The sequence below is a fragment of the Microcaecilia unicolor genome, chromosome 1 (assembly GCF_901765095.1).
Source record: "Microcaecilia unicolor chromosome 1, aMicUni1.1, whole genome shotgun sequence".
Taxonomy (NCBI): domain Eukaryota; kingdom Metazoa; phylum Chordata; class Amphibia; order Gymnophiona; family Siphonopidae; genus Microcaecilia; species Microcaecilia unicolor.
Window position 1 is genome coordinate 688,843,353 of NC_044031.1, and position 23,693 is coordinate 688,867,045.

At 40.9% G+C, this 23,693-nt stretch overlaps 1 protein-coding gene across 1 annotated transcript in view; it reads right to left on the reverse strand.

Annotated features, from left to right (window-relative positions):
* Nucleotides 1–23,693, reverse strand: part of TLN2 (talin 2) — a 523,010-nt gene that overhangs the window by 34,204 nt on the left and 465,113 nt on the right. The window contains 2 exon segments of the mRNA XM_030188409.1: nt 7,887–8,011; nt 16,464–16,569. Coding sequence (XP_030044269.1) covers nt 7,887–8,011; nt 16,464–16,569 — 231 coding nt within the window.

The following is a 23,693-nucleotide window of genomic DNA, read 5'->3' on the forward strand; positions in this document are numbered from 1 at the left end:
ATTTAACCCTACCCTCTGTTTTCTGTGAAATAACCAATTCCTAATCCATACCAGAACCTTGCCTCCTATCCCTTGACTTAATTTTTCTCAGCAGTCTCTCATGAGGAACTTTATCAAAAGCTTTCTGAAATCTAGATACACACATCAACCGGCTCACCTTTATCCACATGTTTATTCATGCCTTCAAAGAAATGAAGCAAGTTGGTGAGGCATGCCTTCTTTCAGCTAAACCCATGCTGACTCTCCCATTAAACCATGTTTGTCTACGTGTTCTATAATTTTATTCTTTATAATAGTTTCCACTATTTTGTTCTGAGCACATGTCCTTAAATCTTATACAGTGCAATTAATGCAATTCCCCAAATCAAATATACACCTTTACCCCCACCCATCTTTACAAGGTCATCTAAATAAAGAAAACCACCAAAACTCACTTAGCATATGGAAAGCAGTGAGCACAAATGCTTGTAGTCTAAGTAAAAAGGTTCAAGATTTGCAAGCCCTGATGCATGAAGAAAACTTGGATATTGTTGCTATTACAGAGATGTGGTCAATGATTCCCATGAATGGGATGAGACCATACTGGGCTATAATCTTTTTAGAAAGGATAGGGAGGACCGAAGAGGTGGAGTGGCACTGTATGTGAGAGACAATATCAGAGCTGCTGAAATGCGGGGAAACTGGGGAAAGGAAGAAGTTTTATGGATCGTTCTGGAAAGAGATGATGGAACCTGTATCCATACAGGGGTTATCTGCAGACCTCCAACACAAACGGAGAAGCTGGATAAGGATCTAATAGAATATATTCAAAAGATTGGTAAGAAAGGGGAGGTGCTACTGTTGGGAGATTTCAACTTGCCTGATGTGGATTGGAACGCCCTGTTGTCAGAATCAGACAGAAGTATGGACATTGTGGACGCCTGTCAAAGTGCCTTGCTCAGACAAATGGTGACGGAACCCACAAGGGAAAGGGTCAACATTGGACCAATATCCGGGTGGGTGCCCACCTGTGTAATAGTGATCATTACATAATATGCTTTTATATAAGGGCAGAGGCAGAGTGCACAAAACTCAAATTACTAGATTTCAGACGAACTGATTGTGGTAAAATGGGACAGTACCTGAAGAAGGAGCTGATGGCATGGGAAGGCCTAGGTGAAGTGGAAAATCAGTGGCTCAAGCTGAAGGTTGCTATAAATATGGCAACTGATCTTTACGTCAAGAAAGTAAACAAAAAACAAGAGAAACAAGAAGCCTGTATGGTTCTCCAAACAAGTACCAGTAGCTGAAAAAATAAGAGCAAAGGAGGCTTCGCACAAGAATTACAGAGGAACACAACAAGAGGATCACAGAAAAGATTATTGGATTAAACTCAAAGAAGCAAAGAGGGAAATACGGCTAGCGAAAACACAAGTGGAAGAAAAATGACTAAAGAGGTAAAGAGAGGTGACAAGACCTTTTTCAGATATACTGGAGAAAGGAGAACAGATAGAAATGGAATTGAAAGACTGGAAGATAATGAGAATGGCTATGTGGAGAGTGATGTTGGTGAAGCGAACGTGCTAAACAATTACTTCTCTTCAGTGTTCATGGAAGAAAACCTGCAGAAGGACTGCGGTTGACCACCGAGGGAATATTTGGGAATGGAGTTGATATTGTGCCATTTATGGAAGAAAGCATTTATAAATGGCTTGAGAATCTGAAGGTGGACAAAGCTATGGGGCTGGATTGGATACATCCCAGAATACTAAGGGAGCTCAGAGAAGTCTTGTTGGAACTTCTTAAGGATTTATTTAATAGATCTTTAGAGATGGGAGAGGTTCCAAGGGATTGGAGACGAGCTGATGAGGTTCCTCTTCACAAAAGTGGAGACAGGGAGGGGGTGGGAAACTACAGGTTGGTAAGCCTCATGTCGGTGGTAGGAAAAATAATGGAATAGCTGCTAAAGGAACGGATTATTGACTTTCTAGAACACATCGGGTTACAAGATCTGAGGTAAAGGAAAATCCTGCCAAACTTATCTTATTGACGTCTTTGACTGGGTGACCAAAGAACTGGATGAAGGACGTGTGCTAGATGTAATCTACTTGGATTTCAGCAAAGCTTTTGATACGTTCCCTCACAGGAGGCTCGTGAATAAGCTGAGAGAGCTTAACTTAAGACCCAAAGTGGTGAACTGGATAGGAAACTGGTTGACCGACAGGCGGCAGAAGGTGGTGGTAAATGGAATCTGCTCGGAGGAAAGGAAGGTAAGCAGTAGAGTGTCTCAGGGGTAGGTGCAGGGGTCAATTCAGTTTAATATATTTGTAAAAGATATTGCTGAAGGGTTAGAAGGAAAGGTTTGCCTTTTTGCAAATGACACGAAGATAGCCAATAGAGTGGATACCCTGGAGGGAGTAGAAACAATGAGAAGGGGTCTCCAAGCATTAGAAAAATAGTCACGGGTCTGGACTTGTTATAGGAATGCCTAATGTGCAATGATGGTTCCTTTTTGATTCTGCCACATGGTCCCTTGGGGATGTAATGGTAAGAATAGAATAGAACTGAGCAAATTATTTATCACTATTATTATATATTAGGATTATTTAATACTGAGTATAACTTAGAAGTCATTTGGGATGTGACTCAATAGCATTAAATTAAGTGTTCTTCCGGAGTTAATTTGTTTAGTTAAAATTTAATGCCAAGAAATGTAGAGTGATGCACTTGGGGTGCAGAAACCTAAAAGAGAGTTACCGGATAAGAGAAGAGAGATCAGTAAGCTTGATGCAGGTTAGGGACCTTGGGGTGATGGAGTCCGAGGATATAAAGGTGAAGAAAATGTGACAAGGCGACAGCTGTGGCCAGAAGGATGCTAGGCTTCATCGAGAGGGGTAGAACCAGCAGAAAGGTGGTGCTGATGCCCCTGTACAAGTTGTTGGTGAGGCTCCACTTGGAGTACTGTGTTCAGTTTTGGAGGCCGTATCTTGTCAAGGATGTAAAAAGACTTGAGGTGGTGCAAAGGAGAGCTACAAAAATGGTATGGGAGTCACATTGCAAACTGTACGAGAAGAGACTTGCTGACTTGAACATGTATACCCATGCAATTCTTAGGAATGCCCCTGACCCACTGTGACTAAGGGAGGAACATGAGTGGGTCATGGGCATTCCTAAGAATTACAAGCAGTGTTATAGAATTTGGGGGCTGCATGCCAGGATTTACAACAGGTTTCAGCTGGTTTAAGTCCTCACACCCAAAGCTGGGCACTGGAGTACGCAATAAATGCTGTTCTATAGAGAGCACTCAGCCCGAAGTACACTTTATAGTATAGCATTGAGGACAAATTTTTTTCGGCACTATTGTTTATGCCACTTTTGCTATACTGCCTTGTCTCCAGTCTATCAGCCAAAGAAAAGTACTAACATTTCTGATAGGACAGCTACATTCAATCCAAGGAAGCAGATCAAAGATTCAAATAAAGGACAGGAAAAGGCATCATGTAGCCAAAATTCTATCCCCACCCTCCGAAGCTCCCGTACCAAATGCCAAATGAAACAGTATGTCTTCAACAGAGTCTTATATTTCGTAAAAGATGGCTCGATCCGTAGATCCGGCCCATAATGTTGATATCTATTCTAAGCAAATTTGGAATTGGGAAAAATGTACTTAACTGGTTGGTTTAAAGGGGTTTTGTCCTCTAGAACATTCAGAGTGAGATTTAAAGGTGTTTTTTCTGATTCATAGAAAATGAGATGGGTTCAGAATACGGCTGCACGTTTAATGTATCAGACTCATACATGTGGCAGAATTATTCCTCTCCCGACTGGTTGCCGATTGAGGCTCGTATTTAAGGTGTGCACAATAATTTTTTAAATATTTTACGGCCTGGCTCTACCATGTTTGTCAGACTTAGTAGAGTTGTCTTCTAAGAACAGAAGTTTATGAGACATTATGACATTGCATTTTCCCACTCCAAAGGGGGGTCAAAAACAAATCCTTAATTATTGTAGCTTTTGGTTTCAAGCACCTAGAGTTTGGAATTCTATTCCTAGACATATTAGAATTATATAGAATTATTTAATCTTTAGGAAGTCATTGAAAGCCTATTTGTTTAGGAAATCTTTGCTTAAGTAACCTGTTTTGTAGAGTTTCTATCTTGTTAGTTACATTGATTTGTTATTTCCAGTGATTGTCTGGTTTCTTTTTAAAACAAAATCAGCATAGCACTTATAAGGTGTTTGTGGAATACAAGAATATTTGTAATGTAATTTGTAACAGGGCGTTACACAGGGGAGGAGCATGGGTGGGACATAGCAGGGCTTCCACTTACATATGCAATTTACAGAACACTAAGATATGTGTGTCCATGCTGCACTTAGGTGTTTCTATATTGGGATCACTTAGAAAAAAGAAAGCATTTCTCACAAATTAAAACGTTGCCTACCTATGAAAGCTAGGATACAATTAAAATTTTACTGTATCCTTTATAAAATATTTTTCAGCCTTGCCCCTGTTTATATATATGGACATGTTATGTTTACAGATAAAGCCAGGGTGTGCAGGAAGATCACTTACAATCCTTTTGGTTACCCGATATTGCAAGGAAAGCAGAGAACAAACATTTTGGAACTTTTGCTATATTTAATGTGGCGAGATTAGAATATTTGTCAAACTATATGGCTTTCAGCCAATTATAAGGACTTTAGGAGAAGGATCAAAATGTTTTTATTTCACAAATATGTGATTTATTCAGAATGGTGAAAAGACTAGATAGTTGGTCTTTTTGAACTAGGCGTAATCATGTTCACCATCTTGCTACTAGTTCTGCGTATGAGATTGTTTTATTATGTAATTTTTACACATGCTATTGTTATTTATTTAATTCCCAGATAGGTTCTGGCTTCTTTTTATTGTATCCCGCTTAGAACTGAATAGGTACAAGCGGATAACAAATTCTGTTATTATTATTACACTAGTATTCTAACACAGAAACTAGGTGCCTAAGCTCCTTTATAGAGTAAGCACCTACTGCACACCTCCAGGAAAGCAAAATGGAGGTGCCCTGACACAGAATTGTCCCTAGTGTGTGTGACTCTCTCTCTTTCTAAATATAATATGTACATAAGTACATAAGTATTGCCATACTGGGAAAGACCAAAGGTTCATCAAGTCCAGCATCCTGTTTCCAACAGTGGCCAATCCAGGTCACAAATACCTGGCAAGATCCCAAAAAAGTACAAAACATTTTCTACTGCTTATCCCAGAAATAGTGGATTTTCCCCAAGTCCATTTAATAATGGTCTATGGACTTTTCCTTTAGGACGCTGTCCAAACCTTTTTAAAACTCCGCTAAGCTAACCGCCTTTACCACATTCTCTGGCAACGAATTCCAGAGTTTAATTACATGTTGAGTGGGGAAATATTTTCTCCGATTCGTTTTAAATTTACTACAATGTAGCTTCATCACATGTCCCCTGTCCCCCCATATGCTAAACATTCAAAGCTTAGTAGTTGGGTTTTACATGATAACATCTAGCCTTAGGCACCTAAATCTGAAAGTCAGGTATTCAAACACTGGCTTCTCTGTACACTAGCTTCTCAGACACCCAAACATAGGCATAATTTTCAATATATCAGATGTCTACGTCTCCTCTAGCTCACTCCTCAGATACTTTGATATTGTATCACACCTTATTTCTACTGAGCAATTAGATGTATATAGCATTGTACAGAGACATGCAAGAGAAAATGCCTGCTCCATGGAGCTTACAATCTATTCAAGACAATATACAGGACAAACAGGGCTACCGGAAATGTATTTCTTGTAGAAAATGTATTCAAATCAAAAAGAATATATTTCTTTCATTTCTGAGTTGAGAGAAGGAAGGTTTAAGAAAATTCTAGGCAATTGACTGTACACATGTTAACTGATATTTTTCCTCTTTTTACATTGTTTTTAGTGAATAGCTGGTGCTTTCCTCCTAGATGTGGACTCTTCAAGGTGGTTTTACTGTAGGAGAGCTTAGTTGTTATTCTTTCCAACCTAATGGAAGTTAGAATTTTACAAAAAGGGCTGATAATATCTATCAGTCTTTCTAGGGGCAAAATAACTCCCCCAAAATTTAACAGAATGGGACGAAACTTTTCCTTTTGTCTAATGTAGAGGTTTGGAAGATTACATTTATGTTTTAGTTAAATATAATTATTGTACTTCCTAGTTTTTTGTTTTGGCCTCAGACTTGTGATCTGCTTTGGGCCCATGTGGGGAGCTGGCGGAATATTTATTTTAAAAAATGTAATCACATTCTCCTTGGCATTGCAAAATGCCAATCAAGATGGTGTACCATCATAAAACATTAACAACCCCAGTTAACATAACATCAAGGAAACAGCAGTGCTTTCACTGCTTTCCTAAACTGGAAACCCAATCCCACCCCACTACGCTTATCAGCAACTTATTCCACTCCAAAACAACCCTTTTCCTAAATGTCCCTTCTCTCCCTACCTCCTTTCCCATAACAGCTGTTTTAGGGTTCGCCAAAACACCTCTATAAGAGGACCAAGAGAATGCAAAGACATAGATAAATATGAATTCACAGATTGCATATATTATATTGTATGAGGGAAAAACCATTAAAAAGATACATCAAGTTCCACAATGGGTTAAATCGGACTAGAAGTTCCAGAGAAATACCCCCTACCCTCCCTTAAATGGCCCTATGCAATTCTATGGGTGCTAAAGTTCCAGCTGTTATAGCATGGGAAATTTAACAGAATTGGGTGATACTTGGCTTGTGGGTAAAACCAGAAAAAGTCATATCAGGTTACACAATGGGCCAAATCAAACCAGGGGTTCCAGAGAAATAAGCCTCCTAAAAATGACCCAATACATTTCTATGGGAAAAAGAGTTCCAGCTGTTTTAGCATATAAACTACAGTGAAACGTAACAGTTAAAAATGCTTTCCTTCAAAACTATCTCTCCCTGTTCTCTATTATCCTTGCCCCCAAACTGTCCCTACCTCCAGGTACTCTCGCAAATACAATCATTTGCAACAGCTCCTTCACCCCCTAAAATGCCTCCAACCACCAAAACTACCTCCTGCATCTGCCCCACCAGACCACAAACTGCCCTTTCCTCTAAATCTACCCCTTCCCCGCAACTAACGTGTCCCAAGAAATGATACTATAAAAAAGGACAAAATAGAGAGACCATGAGGGCTCCTGGCAAGGCTTGCTGCTAACTTAACTCCCTTCAGCTACAATATATCTCATATTCCACTCTTCCTCTGCTCATACTTGGCTGAATGTCACTGTAAAACATTTCACAATGGCATGCGGATGGCAGCATGGCAGTTATATAGAGATGGGTTCGAGAAGGATGTTTGGCCAAAATAAATTAAAAACAAACATAACATTTTTTTAGTCTCTGTTCTATCCAAACAGGGGCTTATGAGATCATACTGACATATGCGTGCGCTGCAATTCATGTGGCCCTCCCCTATTTAATAGCTCAGACAGCAGGAGCACAATTACTGAGGGCAACATGCAGCTAAAGACTGAATAGGAAACAACTAAGTAACATAGATCCAAGGCATTAGTTTAAACTTGCTTCTCTGCACAGGCTAACCTACAACTTTAAATTGTTACTAATCAGTTTGACATTATTCTTGTGAGAAAGCAGTACCATATTCCTCAGAAGTTTAATGCAAATGACCCACTAATCCATTTATCTTCCTTGAAAGTGTGGAAATCATAACTATTTTCCCCAAATGACCCTGAATGTATTGAGAGAGGTGAAAGCAGTTACCGGGTCAGCTTAAAAGTGGAAAATTAACCTCAAAGACAGTGTCATGTCCCTTTTTCTGGTCAGTTGACATCAATGACTCCCTGTAGACATGCACTTACTCTTGGCTTGGCTCTAGGTTTCAGCTGCTCTAATTTCTTAGCAGCAGCCTCAATTGAAGCTGCTGCTCCCAACAGCTCTGTCTCAGCAATGACCGTTGGGTCTTCAGGATCCACCCACTCTGTACCTGAAATAAAAATATATAATCTTTAACTGGAATCATTTCCCCTCTATAACAAAATTAAAATTTTAACTCAAACAATATACTGCAAACGCATGAAACCGTCCACATCTTCATACAGATGCTGAATTTTATTCAGTTGCATTCAATGATCACAAACTACTCAAAACCCAGGTAATTGGGATAGAAATGATAGTCTCTGATATGATCTGAGACTGCCATTTTTACCATGATTTACTGGATTCACATCATTGTGGCTGCTTATCATGAAGAAATGCTTGCCTACTCTTGTCAAACATTTGAACTCCATTTTCCAAAGATTATTTTCCAATGGACACAGAATGTGATATAATTTTCTGAAAACACTAACTTACACTCCCCAAGCAATAATTTGTGTATTGTTATAGCATGAAGAAAAGTGCCAATACTAGGTAAACTCTTATTTATTACAATTTCTTAATGTACTACTGAAGATGCCAATGTATTTAAACTAATTTGGTCAGTACAGCTGACCCAAAAGTTGGTTCTGCTGAAATGCTCCTCTGAGTTGACTGTGCTGCAGTGTTGCTTTAATATCCAGACAGCTTATTAGAGGTAACTCTGTACAAAGTTATCTAAAATTAGATGCATATGCACATGTGAATGCCGGTACTCTAGTCAATTTTGCACCTAAGACCCAGACGCATAAAGGACCCTGTATTTCCACCTTGGTAAAAATTACTGATTTGGAAATACAGAGCGATTCCCAAAGCGAATCGCATGCAAATGAGCTGCTTGCAAAAACAGCCAATCGCTAAGCATGACTGCTCTGCGCACACTCAGTGCTTGTATATGGCTCTCATACACACAAAGAAGCTGCATGTATGAAAGCCGGTGTATAGCTTCATTCAACTTTCTTTTGACACTGCCAGAGGAAATAACTTCACAACAGGCGCCGTGACCTTTCGTTTACTTCTAGCCTGTCCTTTTCTTTTGGGGAAGTTTCCTTTTCTTTGGTGCTGTTTGACTCACACAGTCCTTTTAAAATTGCTTTTCTGGGGAACTCACATCTTCCCTGCCCCCCTCGCTGCTGTCAGTGATCTCCTTGCTCCAGCACACGGGTCCTTTTCCTCCTGCAGGAGTGGCAGAGGACCTCTGCAACCATGAAGAACTGTCAGGACTGACAGCTCCAGACCTCCCGTTAAATTTTCCATGGTCTTTTCATCACACTAGATGGGTAATTTTCTTGCCTACATAAAGCCTCTTTTCTAACCAAAATCACTTGTTCAATATGCAGTGACAAGAAGTTTTTGTACTATAAAAACTTCTTGTCACTGCATATTGAACAAGTGATTTTGGTACCACTAGCTGCATTAATAATGTGATAAGTGCAGTGATGCACATGTCATCTAAGCAATGCCAGTTTGAGAGTGACACTATACCTGAGCACTTTTCACTTATCATATTTATATATTAATAAACAATCAACTAAGGGGCCCTTTTACTAAGCTGTATAAGCATCTACGTGCACCCAGTGTGCGCCAAAATGGAGTTACTGCATGGCTACCGTGTGGCTCTTGCGGTAATTTCATTTTTGGCACACATCTGAAAAATAATTGTTTTTTTTGGACGCACGTATGGAACGCGCACCAAGTGCACCTGACACGCATAGGTCATTATCACCCGGTTACTGCACGAGTCTTTATCACTTGGCCAATGGCTGGCGGTAAGGTCTCAGAGCCAAAATGGATGCGCAACAAGTTTGATTTTGCCGCACATCAATTTTCGGCAAATAGTTTAAAAAGCCCTTTTTTTACAGGCACGGTGAGAAATGCATCAGCGTGCGCCCAAAACCTGCAAGCCATTTTCAGTGCACCTTAGTAAAAGGACCCCTTTATTTTGTAATTTGATTTGAATTTTATTAGTTGTTTTTCAATCATTTTTCTTATTTTATATATACTGTTTGTATAAAGAATTCTTACTGCCATATTTTGTACGGTCTGCAAGCTAGGGCTTATGCTTACTGGAAAGAGTGTGGGTTAAGGGGTACAAGGTTTCACCATTTGCCAGGAATGAATGAAGGGCCAAGATAGGATCACTAGAGTTATAAATGAAATCACTATAGTAAAGATACCCAAGGATTCCAAACTTTAGCTTCTGTATCAAACATATGTGATTAGCTTCACAAAACAGACTGATAATGAAATGAGGTTTGCGCCAAAAGATGTATGAGAGGAGACTGGAAGACATGAATATGTATAGCCTACAGCAAATAAGGGACAGGGGAGATATGATACAATGATACAGACATTTAAACTTGAAAGGTATTAATATAGGAACAAATCTCTTCCAGAGAAGGGGAAAAGGTAAAACTAAAGGACATGAACTGAGGTTGCAGAGTGGTAGACTTAGGAGTAAGGTCAGAAAATTCTTTTTCACGGAGAGGGTGGTCGATGCCTGGGATGCCCTCCTTAGGTAGGTGGTAGAGACAAAAAGAGTGATGGAATTCAAAAATGCATGGGATGAACACAGAGGAGATCTACTTAGAAAATAGATGGTATAAAACAAAAATAAAATTACATATTCAGGTAGGCTGATGTGGGCTTTGACGGCAACTCCAGTAGGTGGTACATAAGGATAGAGTCGGGCAGACTTCTACGGTCTATGTCCCAGAAACACCAATGAAAAGCTTGTGATAAAGTATATAACATCACAGTCATTGTTGATTTAATCATGAAGTGATAATGAGTGTGAGTATTGGGTAAACTGGATAGACTGTTCAGGTCTTTATCTGCCGTTAATTACCATGTTACTATAATGTTCCATGTTATGGTGGCACATCTAGAGGTAGCATCTGCTTGGAAAAGGATATCAACTCCACCTGAAGAGAAGCTATTACTGTGTAGGTAGATCATACTACAGTGCAAGCAGTGCACATGGATACAGTCTCCGGGAAAAATTTGGGAACCATACATCAGATGGTCTAAAGAAGTTTGAACAGCTGCGGTATGATAAGTACATAAGTACATAAGTAGTGCCATACTGGGAAAGACCAAAGGTCCATCTAGCCCAGCATCCTGTCACCGACAGTGGCCAATCCAGGTCAAGGGCACCTGGCACGCTCCCCAAACGTAAAAACATTCCAGACAAGTTATACCTAAAAATGCGGAATTTTTCCATTTAATAGCGGTCTATGGACTTGTCCTTTAGGAATCTATCTAACCCCTTTTTAAACTCCGTCAAGCTAACCGCCCGCACCACGTTCTCCGGCAACGAATTCCAGAGTCTAATTACACGTTGGGTGAAGAAAAATTTTCTCCGATTCGTTTTAAATTTACCACACTGTAGCTTCAACTCATGCCCTCTAGTCCTAGTATTTTTGGATAGCGTGAACAGTCGCTTCACATCCACCCGATCCATTCCACTCATTATTTTATACACTTCTATCATATCTCCCCTCAGCCGTCTCTTCTCCAAGCTGAAAAGCCCTAGCCTTCTCAGCCTCTCTTCATAGGAAAGTCGTCCCATCCCCACTATCATTTTCGTCACCCTTCGCTGTACCTTTTCCAATTCTACTATATCTTTTTTGAGATACGGAGACCAGTACTGAACACAATACTCCAGGTGCGGTCGCACCATGGAGCGATACAACGGCATTATAACATCCGCACACCTGGACTCCATACCCTTCCTAATAACACCCAACATTCTATTCGCTTTCCTAGCCGCAGCAGCACACTGAGCAGAAGGTTTCAGCGTATCATCGACGACGACACCCAGATCCCTTTCTTGATCCGTAACTCCTAACGCGGAACCTTGCAAGACGTAGCTATAATTCGGGTTCCTCTTACCCACATGCATCACTTTGCACTTGTCAACATTGAACTTCATCTGCCACTTGCACGCCCATTCTCCCAGTCTCGCAAGGTCCTCCTGTAATCGTTCACATTCCTCCTGCGACTTGACGACCCTGAATAATTTTGTGTCATCGGCGAATTTAATTACCTCACTAGTTATTCCCATCTCTAGGTCATTTATAAATACATTAAAAAGCAACGGACCCAGCACAGACCCCTGCGGGACCCCACTAACTACCCTCCTCCACTGAGAATACTGGCCACGCAATCCTACTCTCTGCTTCCTATCTTTCAACCAGTTCTTAATCCATAATAATACCCTACCTCCGATTCCATGACTCTGCAATTTCTTCAGGAGTCTTTCGTGCGGCACTTTGTCAAACGCCTTCTGAAAATCCAGATATACAATATCAACCGGCTCCCCATTGTCCACATGTTTGCTTACCCCCTCAAAAAAATGCATTAGATTGGTGAGGCAAGACTTCCCTTCACTAAATCCGTGCTGACTTTGTCTCATCAGTCCATGTTTTTGTATATGCTCTGCAATTTTATTCTTAATAATAGCCTCCACCATCTTGCCCGGCACCGACGTCAGACTCACCGGTCTATAATTTCCCGGATCTCCTCTGGAACCCTTCTTAAAAATCGGAGTAACATTGGCTACCCTCCAGTCTTCCGGTACTACACTCGATTTTAGGGACAGATTGCATATTTCTAACAGTAGCTCCGCAAGTTCATTTTTTAGTTCTATTAATACTCTGGGATGAATACCATCAGGTCCCGGTGATTTACTACTCTTCAGCTTGCTGAACTGACCCATTACATCCTCCAAGGTTACAGAGAATTTGTTTAGTTTCTCCGACTCCCCCGCTTCAAATATTCTTTCCGGCACCGGTGTCCCCCCCAAATCCTCCTCGGTGAAGACCGAAGCAAAGAATTCATTTAATTTCTCCGCTACGGCTTTGTCCTCCTTGATCGCCCCTTTAACACCATTTTCGTCCAGCGGCCCAACCGACTCTTTGGCCGGTTTCCTGCTTTTAATGTATCTAAAAAAAATTTTACTATGTATTTTTGCTTCCAACGCTAATTTCTTCTCAAAGTCCTTTTTTGCCCTCCTTATCTCCGCTTTGCATTTGGCTTGGCATTCCTTATGATCTATCCTGTTACTTTCAGTTGGTTCTCTTCTCCACTTTCTGAAGGATTGTTTTTTGGCTCTAATGATTTCCTTTATCTTACTGTTTAGCCACGCCGGCTGACGTTTAGTCTTTTTTCCCTTTTTTCTAATACGTGGAATATATTTGTCCTGAACCTCCAGGATGGTGTTTTTAAACAGCATCCACGCCTGATGCAAGTTTTTTACTCTGCGAGCTGCTCCTTTCAGTCTTTTTTTCACCATTTTTCTCATTTTGTCGTAATCACCTTTTCTATAGTTAAACGCTAGCGTACTTGATTTCCTAGTTTCACTTCCTTCAATGCCAATATCAAAACCGATCATATTATGATCACTGTTATCAAGCGGCCCTCGTATCGTTACCCCCTGCACTAGATCATGAGCACCACTAAGGACTAAGTCTAGTATTTTTCCTTCTCTTGTCGGCTCCTGAACTAGCTGTTCCATGAAGCTGTCCTTGATTTCATCAAGAAATCTTATGTCCCTTGCGTGTACAGATGTTACATTAACCCAGTCTATATGTGGGTAATTGAAATCCCCCATTATTATTGTGTTGCCCAGTTTGTTTGCGTCCCTGATTTCCTTTAACATTTCCGCATCCGTCTGTTCGTCCTGGCCAGGCGGACGGTAGTACACTCCTATCACTATCCTTTTCCCCTTTGCACATGGAATTTCAATCCACAGTGATTCCAAGGAGTGTTTTGTTTCCTGCAGAATTTTCAATCTATTTGATTCAAGGCTCTCGTTAATATACAATGCTACCCCTCCACCAATCCGATTCACCCTATCACTACGATATAATTTGTACCCCGGTATGACAGTGTCCCACTGGTTATCCTCCTTCCACCAGGTCTCAGAGATGCCTATTATATCTAATTTTTCATTTAGTGCAATATATTCCAACTCCCCCATCTTATTTCTTAGGCTCCTGGCATTCGCATATAGACATTTCAAACTATGTTTGTTGTTCCTAAGTACATCATGCTTAGTACTTGACAGTATTAATTGGCAATCTTTTGTCTGACTTTTATTGTTATTTAAAGATACCCGATCTACTACAATCTCTTTTGCAACCTCACTATCAGGATACTCTATCTTCCCTGTTATGGTGATATCTTTGAAAGATACCTTATCCCGAACCATGCTCTTTTGAGCGACTGTCGGCCTTCCCCCCATTTCTAGTTTAAAAGCTGCTCTATCTCCTTCTTAAACGCCGATGCCAGCAGCCTGGTCCCACTCTGGTTAAGATGGAGCCCATCCTTTCGGAATAGGCTCCCCCTTCCCCAGAATGTTGCCCAGTTCCTAACAAATCTAAAGCCCTCCTCCCTGCACCATCGTCTCATCCACGCATTGAGACTCTGGAGCTCTGCCTGTCTCTTGGGCCCTGCGCGTGGCACAGGTAGCATTTCAGAAAATGCTACCCTGGAGGATCTGGATTTCAGCTTTCTACCTAAGAGCCTAAATTTTGCTTCCAGAACCTCTCTCCCACATTTTCCTATGTCATTAGTACCCACATGTACCAAGACAGCCGTCTCCTCCCCAGCACTATATAAAATCCTATCTAGGTGATATAGCCTGTTCTATTCAACAGAAGCTTTACCCTCCGATTGAGGGTGGGTGACCTTGTTCTACGAGATGGAGGGAGATAACTGATGAAAGAATTGCATTGTTATGCCTGATTTGTGCCGAACGGTTTCAACTACTCAACAAAATATTGTTAATTGAAATAAAAGCCTCAAGCACTTAGGGTGCCTCTGAAAAACAAAAGCTATTGTTTAGGAAGACTACATCACAACACTGTGCCATAATCTGCCTGCGTTAGAAGTGGGCAGTCTGTACATTTCTGTAATTGAAGCAATTCTAAACATATTAGAGCTCATAAAACATTGGACAATGGGTGAGCCGCAGTGAAACTAAGTTTCTATTAAACCGAGTGGTGCTGGTGACATCATAAACCAAAGCTCAAGTGCTTTGAAAATGCCACTCGAAGAGCGAGATACAACTGCTTCTTTCTATAGCTGCACATGAAATGTTTAATGTTGTTTTTGCATTTGGTCTATTAGGGCTGGGCCAAGCAGTATTACAGAGGCAGCTCTCAGAGTTTCCAATGGAAGAAAAACAATAACTGCAGGCTGGCTTAAGAGAGGTGTTACACGAGTCACTGATTTGTCCACATTCTGGCCAAGTTACTAATTCATTGACAAAAAATGCAGGGGCAGGGCTCCAGCTCTACAGCTTGGTGGTACACAGCAGTAGAGATTCACGCCTGGGTTTTACCCCTACAGCCTGGTGGCAGACATTACTGCACAGACCTGCACCTGGGTTTTAGCTTTGCAGCCCGGTGGAAGGCAGCACTACACAGATCTGTGCCTGGATTTCAGTCCTACAGTCTAGGAGCAAGCAGCAGTGCACAGACCCGCACTGGGGTCTTAGCCCTATAGCTCACTGGGTATGCAGCACTGCACAGACCTGCGCCTGGATTTTAGCTCTACAGTCCAGTGGCAGGCAGCACTGCACAGACCTGCTCCTGGGTTGTAGACTTACTGCCTGGTGGAAGGCAGCACTGCACAGACCCGTGCCTGGATTTTTGGCTCTACAACCCAGTGGCAGGCAGCACTGCACAGGCTGGAAGGAGCTGACAGCAATGCAGAGAGAAACCCTTGACAGCGGCAAATGAAGCCTCAACATCAGATTCCTTGTCAGACAGAGCAGCATATGGGACTGGGTCAGGTTCCAAGTGGGCTAAAAGTGCAGGTAAGGAAGATGATGAACTAGCCAAACACCGCAAAAAAAGTTACAGAGAAATAGGGGAAGTGGTAAGATGAGGGGCAGCTTTTGTTTAGGGCCAACAGGCATTAAGGGATGGTGCAGGAGCATCCCAAGCCACAACTGTGCCCTGTGCAACATGCCCCCTAGAGACTGTGCCCCACCTACTGTGCCATGGTCAAGCAGGGAAACAATAGATGGCAGGCAATTTTTTCACCCTGTATAGCCGCACCGCGCACACAGCTCTGGACTATAAATGCATCTTAAAGAAAGCATGCTGATGCAATGTCAAAGGTCATAATTCCAGACTATCAGTGCCATTACCAACACTTATCCTAAACTCTATTTACCCACTATGAAATTATAATCTTGAACTTGCTATGATGTATTTCTCTTTCATTATACTTCTCTCATACATCTGTCAAACTAGTTTTCATTTCAATGTGTTATTAACAGAATTGAAAGCCACACTGAACTGAATGCTTGGAATAATATGGGATATAAATGTAAATAAATAAAACTAGCTGATTAGTCTTAATGGCCAGCAAGTGCCGAATTGATGGTTGGTGCTGGTAGTTCCTTTCCAAATTCAGTCAGTGGGAAAATGATCAGATAAGTTACTTTGACGATCCTGACGCCAGTTATTGTAAGACAGCAGGAAAAAGACCTCAAAGTGCAAATCCACCTTTCATGCTCTCTGCTGTCTGGATGAGCTCTGTGACGGCTGCAGCCACTCGCTTAGAGAATCCAGCCAACTGATGCTTCAGTTCTGGAGACGGTTTCTGTAGAATCTGAAGTGGAACACAGAATTAAAAGGTAGTGCATAACTTTTCAAAGAAAAAGCAAGCATGCACTTGAGATTTAAAAATTACCCCAGCAAAATTATGCACTTACATTTATACCTGCTATTTGGACACAGAACTTTTCTGGATTAAAAACATGCACACATGCTTTAGTTTTGAGTATGCCTTCACAACCTTGCACTTGACAACATCTCTTCTAACAGTGGATACATTTGCATATATACAGGACGTAACAAAAGAGAGGGAACAAAGTACAAACTAAAGTCCAAACAAAAAAACAGCACCACGGGCCTTTAAAAATGGAACACAGTTCTTTAATGAATGAGCCTTGACAAAAAGACCCGACACGGGCCGTGTTTCGGTGACTAGCACCTGCGTCAGGGGTCACAGTGATGACGTGGAAAACTTGGGGAATAACTCGAATATATTCCTCTACAATATATTATTCCTTACCCCACGTCTCATGTAGTAAAAGCTACAAAGCACCAAGGCACTTTCACTTTCTGTAAGGCTAGAATATGAAAGACAAAAAGTAGACCAATAGACTAGAACAGCCCAATCTTTATTTGCTGCAACTCTTGGAATGATATAAAAGTTACCTGAGATGGCCACATTTTGCCCTCCTAAGGGCTGTGTCAGGGGTTTTACTGGTATGTGTTCAAAAAAATCCGCGATCAAGCGGAAGAATTCGAACTCCCCATGGGGAAACACAAATACAGGTAAAAGTGGGATGTTTGACCACGGAAATACAAATCCTGGAGACAAATATCTTAAAAGCTTCTTTATTGATGAAAGGACTCGACACAACTGTTGTGTTTCGGGAAACACAACAGTTGTGTCGAGTCCTTTCATCAATAAAGAAGCTTTTAAGATATTTGTCTCCAGGATTTGTATTTCCGTGGTCAAACATCCCACTTTTACCTGTATTTATAGGGGTTTTACTAGAACATATATTTGCTTGCGCTTCCTTCAGGCTAATATGTTCCAGTACAAATCTGCAGTATATTCTCCCACGGCACACGGGTAACTGTTTTATTATGTCATTCACAGAGTTGTGGCAAATAAAGATTCGGCAGTTTTGCTTCTGTTCTTTTGTTCTGCTTTTTGTCCATCTTTTGGCCTTTGCAGCTCTTTTGCTTCGTTGGCATCTGTCAGGCTGTTCATGTACTGGGCAGGCATTTTTGTTCCAGGCCATTTCTGTGGGTAAAGCATGCTTTACTTTTCGAAGTGCTTTTGAAAATTACCCTTAAAGAGGGTATTCTTATTACAGAGCAACAATAAAAATATTAATGTGCCTTTATAAGACAGGCTCACAGAACAATCTTCCTGAAGCAGGTGCAACAAAAGGGGGGTATTTTAAAAGACATTCCCAATTTCCACGTGGAAATCCAGGAATTTATACAAGAAAACATCAAGCATGTGTAAATGATGATATATGGGCTCAGTTTACACAGGAAGGTCTATATACGTGAATGAAAAATACCAACTTACCCATGTGGCTGAATTACATATGTAAGTCAGGGATGCGGGGGTGGGGTGGGGGGGGGGATCAAAAATTTCTTTCTGCCTGCTTCCAGGTCTGTCTCTCTCCTACTCCTGTGTGCCAGGACCCAGATGATTGAGTTAATGCGGGTTTCAGCACACAGGAGACGACAGACCAAGGGAGGAACAAAATGACACAGGAAGGTAAGGAGTGAGGGTGGTCCACGTGTGTGTGTGTGTGGGGGGGGGGGGGGGGGGCCCTGTGCCCAGCTGCTCCAGCATGTAGGCTCTACATTGGCAGATCCTTTTCTAAAATACTATGGGAATGGAGCTTGTCCCAACCTGGACATCCATACGTTATGAAATGGGACTCCACGAGCGTGTACTCTGTGCAGGTACATGTATTTTATAAAGTGCCTTGCTGCTCCAGCCAAATACTGCTCCAGGAATGCCTATGCATGCTCCACATTAAAGGACACATGCCCTGGCTGGTATGTGCATTTCTGCATGTTTATACCCCACGCATTTTCTGCATGTGACACATGCTTTACACTAGGAAAATGATATATAAACTAGGAAAGGGAGTAGGGGGTGGACCAATGCTCTTCCTGTGCACAAATGAGAAGGAAATCAGAGAACATAACTAGTTCTTTATTCATGTAAACAAATGCTCATAAAAAGGGTCACTGGCAATAACAATCCAAACACTAATCCAATGACGTGAACACAGATGTAATCAAATGGACTTGACCCAGACCCGTGTTTCAGCAAAGATCGCCTGCATCAGGAATCACTGAGTAAGTGGTCACATATATATATAGTTAAAAAAAAATTAAAATACCCACATTCATAAAGCAGGTTCAGGGACCATGAGCATGTCTTGTGAAAAAAAAAAAAAGCATCAAAGCGCTTCTGTGTAGCAAAAACGCCATGCATGCTCTGTCTGTAAATGAAACTGGGCCCCTATTTATTTAGCAAACATTTTATCCGATACAGATGAATAGCTGTCATTGTAAGTTGTAAATTTTGTGCAAATGCGTTAAGATTTTCAGATTGTGAAAAACACAAATATAAATCTTTAACCAAAATCATTATTATACTATTCAGTGATCTTAGCACCATGTGTAATCATAATTTACACATTTACAATACCCCTGAGCTCAAAGAGCAATTTGGAGCACAGGAAAATTCAGGAGATTTACCCCAGGTGACCAGAGTTCAGACCCTTCAGCTCTGTGCTCTACTATACACCACATAAATTTAAACAAAGGATATATATGAGATACAAAATAAACAAAGAACTCTAAAAATAAGCATTCCCAGTAACAGTGAGTTACAATTTCTGAGATTATCAGTATGAACGGGACCATGCGATCTGAAAGATTTCATCTTATAAAATGCTTCCATACCTAGCAGTGTTCAAATGACCAAACATGGTAATTTTTATAAAGAAAGATTAGTTCTGGTAAACTGTGTGTTTCAAAATACTTTGGTATTAGCCAGTCCTAAAGTATATGGATTAAGAAGCCTAAACCTTTATTATAATTCCAACAAGTTCTCAAAGTTAACTCCCATTTTTTCCACTCAGCTTTTCTCATCATCTTGTTTTATTAACCACCGTGGCAGGCCCGTTCTGTGGGGCACTGCTGCTCTGGTAATGTAAACTAAGATCAGCAGTTGCAAACCAGATGCTGCATCACAGCATATCCAATCCTGACTCTCGTCCTTATGCAGCGCTCCTCCTCACCCAGTCCGAGTCCTTCTCCAGCAACTTATGATCTGAAATGTCTCTCTCAGCAGTGCTCTTTCATTCCATTTGTTAATGATGCACATACTTGCAGACCACGTTTCAGCATTCACGGGAGGGACAGGCCTGCCTGACGTAGGGTATCATACTCCCCAGCTGTCATGTGCAGGAGGGATAAAATATAACAGTACATCATTCGATGGATTCCCCGTAATCTGGAGAACATGTATTTGTGCTTTGTAATGGGATGCCTGCATCTTTTTTTGCATGCTGCTATTACAGATGAGGCAAATAAACATTTTCTGCTGTTTTGAAAGAAGGCAAAAGCTTTATTCTTTCCCATGATGATTCTATTTTGTACTCTGTTTAGACCTACAATATTAAATATGGGATGTGCTTTTATGGCTGGAATGATGGATTTTATGATTACTGATTGGTAATTGTTGGCTTGTTTGGTCAGTAGAGGGTATATTTTGGAGATGTCATACAGTAGGCATAAATCTCTCTTATCCATCCCCTTCTCCTCTACTGCTAATTCTAGACTCCGTTCCTCTTGACTTGCTGCACCTCACGCTTGGAATAGACTTCCAGAGCCTGTGCGTCTAGCCCCGTCTTTGGCCGTTTTCAAGTCCAAACTTAAAGCCCACCTCTTTACCAATGCTTTTGTCTCCTAAACAATACTCACTTGCCCTGTCCTTTATCCTCACCTATTTTTTCCCTTGCCCTTAATTGTTCTGTCTGTTTGCCTGTCTTATCTAGATTGTAAGCTCTTTTGAGCAGGGACTGTCTTTTTGTGTCTGGTGTACAGCGCTGCATATGCCTTGTAGCGCTATAGAAATGATAAATAGTAGTAGTAGTAGTAGTGGGCAGTGGAAATATCTAGGGTTCGTTGCATTGGTTAAAGGTTTTAATAATTTGTTATGAATTATTTATCGTGCTGTATTTTTATATTTTGTTATATTGCATTTAATTATTAATTTTATGTTTACACTAGCTTCTATTTAGTGCCAGAGAAGCCATATATAAACTTTTAAAACAAATAAATAAAACAAAGACATTTCAGTTGTGTTTGGAGGAAACTTGGAAGAGTTACAGAGAAACAGAATGGAAACAGATTGTATCTACAGTGCTTTGGACAACTATTTAGGGAAGTATCTTATATGTTTCTAATAATGAACACATTACTAGACATTTGCCCTACTAGCCTAATAAGATCCGCCCCCAAACAATTCAAAAAAGACCTCACGAATCATGTAAATCACAGGCTTCAAAATGGTCTCTTTCCCACGGATAAAGGAAACATCCTACTTACTCCGCTGCCAAAAGATGCTAAGCAAAGCACAATGGACCTAACCAATTGTCGCCCAGTAGCATCTATTCTGCTCATAACCAAACTCATGGAGGGCATAGTGACGAAACAACTCACTGAATACCTAAATAAACACTCCATTCTGCACGAGTCTCTATCAGAATTTCGGTCAAATCATAGCACCGAAACTGTACTAGTGTCCGCAATGAACTCATTCAAACAAGCAATTGCAACTGGTAACAACATACTCCTCCTACAATTCGACATACTTCGGAGTAGGAGGCACAGTTCTCAAATGGCTCAAAGGATTCCTGACCAGAAGAGCTTACCAAGTAACAACGAACATGAACATATCACCCCCATGGATACCTGAATGTGGATTTCCCCAAGGATCCCCCCTCTCACCAACTCTCTTCAACCTAATGATGATACCTTTAGCCAGACTTCTAGCCAACAACAACCTCAACCCCTACATATATGCAGACGATGTCACAATTTATATTCCATTCAAACATGATCTAAACGAAATCACCAATGAAATCAACCAAAGTCTCCAGATCATGCACTCCTGGGCAGATGCATTCCGGCTAAAACTCAATGCAGAAAAAACACAATGTCTTGTACTCACTTCCCAACACAAAACAAACAACTACTCCACCATAACCACACCATACTGTTCTCTTCCCGTCTCACAAAATCTGAAAATCCTTGGAGTTACCATTGGTCGAAACCTCACACTCGATACCCACGTAAAGAATATGACGAAAAAGATGTTTCACTCCATGTGGAAACTCAAAAGAGTAAAACCTTTCTTCCCGAGAGACATCTTCCGTACCCTGGTACAGTCTATGGTAATAAGTCATCTAGACTACTGCAACGCACTATACGCTGGCTGCAAGAACAGACTATCAAAAAACTCCACACAGCCCAGAATACCACGGCCAGACTCATATTTGGAAAAACTAAATATGAAAGCGCAAAGCCCTTGAGAGAGAAACTGCACTGGCTCCCACTCAAGGAATGTATTGCATTCAAGATCTGCACGATTGTACATAAAATAATCCTCGCAGACGCCCCAATCTACATGCTGAACCTCGTGGATCTGCCCCCCAGAAATGCCATAAGATCAGCCCGTAAATTTCTCAATCTACACTTCCCTAGCTGTAAAGGACTAAAATACAAGCTGATACACGCAACCACCTTCTCTTACCTGAGCACGCAGTTATGGAATGCATTACCCACAGCTCTGAAAACCATTGACGAAATAACCATACTCTCTGTTTTCTACCTTTTGACCAGTTTTTAATCCACAATAGAACAGTACCTCCTATCCCATGACTCTCCAATTTCCTCTGGAGTCTTTCATGAGGTATTTTGTCAAATGCCTTTTGCAAATACAGATACACAATATCACCATTTAACCATGATGGCTCACCTTCATCCACATGCTTGTTCACACCTTCAAAGAAATGTAGTAGATTGGTGAGGCAAGACTTCCCTTTACCAAATCCATGTTAGCTTTGTCTCATTAAGCCATGCTTTTGAATATGCTCTGTAATTTTGTTCTTTATAATAGTCTCTACAATTTTGCCCGGCACCAATGTCAGGCTCACCGGTCTATAATTTCCCAGATCACCTTTGGAACCTTTTTAAAATATCGGAGTTACATTGGCCACCCTCTAATCTTCCAGTACCATGCTTGATTTTAAAGATAAATTACATATTACTAACAAAAGTTCTGCATGTTTTTTTTTCAATTCTATCAGATTCTGGGTTGAATACTATCTGATCCAGGTGATTTGCTACTCTTCAATTTGTCAAATTGCCCTATTTCATCTTCCAGGTTTTCAGAGATTTCACTCAGTTTCTCTGACTCATCAGTTTTGAATACCATTTCTGGCACCAGCCTCTCTCCCAAATCCTCCTCGGTGAAGACCCAAGCCAAAAATTCATTTAATCTCTCCGCTATGGCTTTGTCTTCCCTCAGTGCCCCATTTACCCATCTAGCGATCCAACTGATTCTTTTGCTGGCTTCTTGCTTCTAGTATACCTAAAAAGTTTCTAATATGTGTTTTTGCCTCAAACGCAATCCTTTTTTTCAAAGTGACTCTTTGCCTTCTTTATCAGTGCTTTGCACTTGACTTGCCATTCCTTATGTTGTTTCTTATTATTTTCAGTGGATCCTTCTTCCATTTTCTGAAAGATTTTCTTTTCTAATAAGTTTCCTTCATCTCACTTTTTAATCATACCAGCTGTCATTTGGCCTTCCTTCTTCCTTTTTTAATACATGGAATATAACTGGTGTGGGCTTCCAGGATGGTATTTTTGAACAGCATTCATACTTGATGTCAATCTTTGACCTTCACAGCTGCTCCTTTAAGTTTTTTTTTCACCGTTGTTCTCATTTTATCATAGTCTCCTTTTTGAAAGTCAAATGCTAACGTATTGGATTTCCTGTGTGTACTTACTCCAGAGCTGATATCAAATCTGATCATATTATGATCACTGTTATCAAGCGGCCCCAGCACCAGTACTTCCTGCACCAGATCATGCACTCCACTAAGGACAAGATCT